Source organism: Dipteris shenzhenensis, chromosome 9 (genome assembly GCF_047967505.1).
Source record: "Dipteris shenzhenensis isolate YYH24624 ecotype China chromosome 9, Dip_SZ_1.0, whole genome shotgun sequence".
NCBI classification, from domain to species: domain Eukaryota; kingdom Viridiplantae; phylum Streptophyta; class Polypodiopsida; order Gleicheniales; family Dipteridaceae; genus Dipteris; species Dipteris shenzhenensis.
Genome location: NC_141604.1, coordinates 27,713,857 through 27,719,520, shown reverse-complemented (window position 1 = coordinate 27,719,520; position 5,664 = coordinate 27,713,857). Strand labels below are relative to the sequence as shown.

Below are 5,664 nucleotides of genomic sequence, written 5' to 3'. Positions count from 1 at the left end.
TGCAAGGGTTAGTAGGAGTCAGTATATATGTCAGTATAGGGTCTAGTATATATTGACCCCTATACCAACATACATATCGACTACAATACCAACTGCTATTTTGACATCTACACAGGCACCTTCCCTGCCCGCCAACTGTATCGACGATCTTCATGCCTGCACCTATGAAGCATCGGTAGATAGCATCAAAAAGAGGCCCGTGTCTTGTAGTGCATGTCTTTTTGTGGGAAAAACATGTAAATCCCCGCTTCCTAAACCTACTGATGTCGAGAAGGCCAGGCATGCACTCGATTTGGGCGTACTTGATTTAGTTGGTGAGACCCAACATGTCTATAGTACATTAGATTTGAAAACAAAGGTTGGAGAGTCTAAGGAATTGGAATTGATAGTCAACAACAACTTTGTGATGGATGTTTGAAGAGTTCTGCCAGCCATGGTGAAGTTTTATGATATGCCTATGGATGAATGCAATGGTCAATTGAAGATCGTACTAAATCTTAATGAAAGTGAGGTGGTCAAGGGCAAAATTTTTAAGCGAGTGGCCACAATTTAGGCAAGCGGATTGACATGATTCCAAAAATGAAGTCATAGCTCATTCAATGGTCTAGAACTTCCTAGTTCACTTCATTACTCTATTCCTCACACATCATGTGATATCTATGTTCAAAAATTGCTACCTACTCTCTTTTTCCTAATTGATGTAACAAACAGTGAAAAACACAAACCATAGAGATAAAATGAAACGTATCTCTCTCTCTCTAGGTCTCCGATTGACATGATTCCAAAAACAAAGTTAGAGCTCATTCAATGGTCTACAATTTCCTAGTTCACTTCGTACTCTATTCCTCACACATCATCTAATATCTACAAAAATTTCTATCTACTCTCTTTTTCCTAATGGATGTAAGAAACAGTGAAAAACACAAACCATAGAGATAAAATGAAACGTATTTGTCTCTCTAGGTCTCCTATTGACATGATTCCAAAAACGAAGTTAGAGCTCATTCAATGATCTACAACTTTCTAGTTGAATTCATTACTCTATTCCTCACGCATCATCTGATATCTATGTTTAAAAATTGCTATCTACTATCTTTTTCCTAATGGATGTAACAAACAGTGAAAAACACAAACCATAGACATAAAATGAAACATCTATTCAAAGCAATGGTCCACAAAATTTAAACAAATATAAGTTCAAATGCATAAACATCTGTCCAAAGCCTTGAGCACAAAATGTACATTGTCATCACAAAATAGGAAAAACTCATTCCCCTTTCTTGGCATCTGGATGCCTGCGCTCTAAGGGCCTCAAGTAAACAGTCACCATGCCATCATCTTTCTCAAGAGAAACACAATGTCTGCCTAGCTCTACACATGCATGTGCCATGTTGCCCGTGCCTGCAAATGCATCCACAACCACGTCCCCCTCCTGCATGAATGTGTGCAAGAGAAACCTGGAAACAAGATCCTCAATTTTTAACAAACCAACCATACACAAAGACTAAAAAAAGCACGTGCAAATTAAAATCACCTACTCAATCCAAGTTGTCTCTCCGCACCACCTCGCATGAACTTGCGTCCCTCTTGTGTGCCTTTGAAGGTGTGGATTTTTGTCTCTCTTATCTAGTTTGACTGGCTAAAGCATATCTCATTGCCAAGACTCTTCTCTACTAAGGATTTATTGTAGTATGTGGGGATCTTGCATCCATGGCACTGCCACATACCCAAGACTAGCCATGTCATCTATAACCAGAAAACACAAACAAGTCAAACTTCTGCAAATTTGTGCATAAACATATGTGAAAGTGCACTACCATTTAAATGAGATTTCACATACCATCTCCTTGGGATTCTTTCGCATGTAGCCATAGTCAAGGTATACCATTAGCGTGCAAAGTAGCTCAAATCGATTAACCATTTCCCCCAACTGAAAAAAACACATATTTTCTGGCAAGCAAGTACTGATGAGCCACCCACTATCTTTTATTATATGGTTTGCAAATGCTGGAATAGCCTCCACAAGACCCATATTTGACTAGTTCCACTCCAGAATCTCCTTTTCGGAGATGCACTCAACCAGGGATGATGTAGGGAAGTCTACCCACATCATGCTTGCAGTTGCCTTTGTTTCTTTCTCTTCAATTGTGATGGATGGAGGGGTTAGTAGCTTCAGAAAATTCCTTACTTTCACATGAGGCCTGAAAAAAAATGACATTCACGTCAATAATCCACATCAATAATCATATTCATACCATTTTTATTAAAATACACCTGTAAAATAGTGAATACATACTGGTGCCACTTTCCATCCACTAGTGACAACAAGTGCACATCCAGCCAGTCAACTCTCACTACTTGGAGGCACCTTTGTTCCCTTACCATCTCCCCTCTATGATATCGTGTCATCAGATCCGTTGTCCCCCTCATCTTCGAGAATACCCCTTCCTTCATCAATAGTACCAAATTGCAACACCCTACTTACCTGTGATGCTTTGCCATCATTCCTTCTCTTGGTACATAGCTCCTTGGTAGTGCAACCAATGTCCCTTGTCCTCTTCCCTGGTGCTTGCCTCCACATGACAAATTCTAAACCATGCATAAAAATGATGTTGATTCCAATGCATTCCTTGAAATATGAATGGTTTTGACAAGCAATGGACCAAGAGGAACACATATCTACCTTTGCATAGCTCCTTCTCTAATTCGGGAACCTTGTTGAGAGGATAATCCAACCACCAGGGGCATCTCTGCATCTTCCATGCTGACAACCCACCAGGGCACTGTAACCATGCGTTAGGAAACATGCATAGTGCCCCTTTCATTATCAGCTAATCATGGCACTCCACTAGCATCTCTTCTAGAGTACACTCTCCCACTAGCTTGAAAAACCACCTGCATTCCATTCATGTAACTATTAATCCATTATCATATACTATTATGTGACTTTCTGTATGGACTAGAGCATCCAACATTCATTACCTGTACACTAGACGTCGTACAGACATATCCATTTATGGCTTCTTCTCCACAACTAGTGAGCTCTTCATATCGCTTGGTATGTTATTGATAGGAATTTTATAAGAGAATATTCCAGCATGTTTCCAAAGCCAAAATTTCTCACCTACTAAGTCCAGAAACGTATTCTGGAAGTGAATCTGTCTGCATGCTCTAAAAGACTTCATTGCATCACCATGGAACTGAATGCCTAGACCATCAAATGGCACATTCATTTGTCCTATCATCTCACATGCCTTCTCAATTATTTGAGACCAATATGTCTCCCTTGCAATGTACCTCCTCCACTCCTTATTGTCACATGCCATGGCTAGCTCCACCCGCACATTTGTATCTCCTGCAAGCACTCTCAAGGCCTCTTTTTCCCTGCCATTAGAAAACCCATCAATCAAACCCATCTTCCAACAAGTTGAAGCATACAACACAAAGAAATAAACAAAAGAGATAGAAGAGAAACCTCTCTGTAGATAGTTTCGATGCACCAAGAATGGTAAGCTTGTCCTTTGTTATGATCTTTCCTTTCTACTCCTAGTTTATGGAGAACAAGACACTAAAAAATCCCTCACCATTCGTTGGATTGGCAATCGATTGCAAATGATATCCTCTACTCCTCACCTTCTCCTCTACCTTCTCCAATGCCTCACCAGCTTGTACCTTATCACACTCTAGTGATAGGGTCGAAGTGTCTGTTTTGTCCATCTCTTCCTGGTACTTCTTTTGGTACTCATCCTACAAAAAAGGAGCCATAACTTTTTTGACATAACATAATCTAGAAATAATTACCAAGTAATTAACCAAGATCTTTAAGGCACTCACCCTAAAAACAAACTGTCCAAGTACAGACATGGGAAAGTTGTACCATGCGTTTAAGGTCCCACTCCTCTCCTTCAACAACATACCCTCAACAAATCTTTTGTTCTCTGTTGGAGAGTGTCTCTTTGTTTGCAGTGTCGAATTTCTACATCATAAATATATCATGTGTGGTCTCGTATCCAGTTCATTCTCAAATTCATGGTTTACCAATTCCCATGTAGGGCCTAAACGCTATCGATCCTCATCTGTCCAAGTGAGTTGCAGCTCCGCCTTGATGCCCGAGTGACCCCAAGAAGTCACCCCTGCTATCAATGTACCCTTACTACTCAAATATCTCTGCCAAGACACCTATGTTGTCTCCCACCATCCTGATGGCTTCGTTTAAGATGAGCCTGCACAAGGGTATCATAGGCATCTCTGTATTTTACTTGACAATGAGTGTGTCCATGACCTATTGTAACAAGTGCACCTTGATGCGCTTTCCATATCGGTTACTTAGCTCTCTAGGAAGGCGGATATCTCCTTCCTCTTTACCTTCAAGCAAATGTCAAATTTTAGAAAATCATTCAATTATCAACCTCAATACCCAATAGCATCACATGAACAACACGATATTATAAATAAATTTTTACCATTCTGAACAAATTCATAACCTTTACCTTGAAGCTCATGTGTTGCATCGCTACTCTCTACTAGTCCCTTCTTTTTTTGAGATGCCTTACTTTTTTCTGATGTAGGAGGATTGGGCACTTCTTCCTCATTGATCCTCTCCAAGGAAGATATTTGAGATGCAGGCACTGCTTCAAAGGTGATCTCTAGACCTTTTGTCATTATAGTCTCCTACAATCTTTGATGAGATTGCAAGGAATAGCGGGATCCAAGTCTAGTATTGGACTCCATCTACAACACATTAATCAAGAGTTCTTATACGAAGAAATACCAAAAGCTCATTCACTTCACATCAATTAGGCAAAACAATATAATATGACGGTTTCCCTTTTGTTGCTTAGTAATAACTAGTTGCATTGACAAAAATTGTATTTTATATTCATCACATTTTGAAGAAATATGAATTCAACTCAAAAAGATGGAAAATGTTCACTATAAAGGTCAAAACTGTAGACCACATGATCAATGCAATATACTATGGATAACGATCTTGAGACACTTTCCCATCATTGCAAGAATAGAGCACATGTTCTGATGCAAATCCATAGTAGAGTTGATGACTTGCATGTGTGCTATCTTGAAGCATCATAGGTCAACCTTGCAAACTTCCATCACAAAGGGGAAAACCAAATCCAGCTGGGTAGACAAAGCTGACTGGAAGTTTTTGAAGAAGGAGTACATGGACCAACCCCAAAAGTTTGACAATTAGAGGAGGGCTACAAGGAGATGGTTGGACACTGTAGGTGCTTCACACTTTGGTGTAGGCAAACAGTTGCATGGGTGGTTAGTCTACTTCCTCTCATTTAATTTATTGTTCTATTTGTTTTATTACATATTGCATGCACTTTATCTAACTCTCGTAAATTAGGCCCATAGCAAGCTGCGATGGGTCGCCTTCCCACAGACAAAGAGACGAGATGTGTACTACGCATAGGAGCAAAGCTGTGGTTTATTGAAATGGAGGCATTGGGAGCGACAGGCGATTGGGATGAGGTGGCTGCTTGCACGGTATAAGTCTACTCGTACTTGTAATCTCACTTTTTAAATTATTTTATTCTTTAAGTTCCAATCTAAATTCCAATAAATATGGTTTCACTCTTAGGGTGCAAGCTCGAACATCCCATCAGCGGGGGTGAGCGGTGATGATGAGGAGGTAACTCTCAA

The 5,664-nt window shown here is 40.0% G+C and overlaps 1 protein-coding gene across 1 annotated transcript; it reads right to left on the bottom strand.

Annotated features, from left to right (window-relative positions):
• Positions 1–2,141: 2,141 nt before the first annotated feature.
• On the bottom strand, positions 2,142–3,038 carry LOC147898458 (uncharacterized). Its single transcript, XM_087379174.1, has 4 exons — positions 2,983–3,038; positions 2,684–2,895; positions 2,486–2,589; positions 2,142–2,201 (listed from the first exon to the last, which is right to left on the bottom strand). Exons 2-4 carry the CDS (start codon positions 2,823–2,825, stop codon positions 2,142–2,144), a joined length of 306 nt encoding a protein of 101 aa, XP_087235300.1. The 5' UTR covers positions 2,826–2,895; positions 2,983–3,038.
• Between the last annotated feature and the right edge of the window lie 2,626 nt (positions 3,039–5,664).

Bases quoted from the DNA above. Each gene is read 5' to 3' on its own strand.
- LOC147898458 (XM_087379174.1), bottom strand. From the start codon at position 2,825: ATGAAAGGGGCACTATGCATGTTTCCTAACGCATGGTTACAGTGCCCT. The intron at 2,590-2,683 runs GTAGATATGTGT...TGCATGGTTTAG, and splicing joins AGAGAAGGAGCTATGCAAAG to AATTTGTCATGTGGAGGCAA. The intron at 2,202-2,485 runs GTAAGTAGGGTG...ATTTTTTTTCAG, and splicing joins ATGATGGCAAAGCATCACAG to GCCTCATGTGAAAGTAAGGA.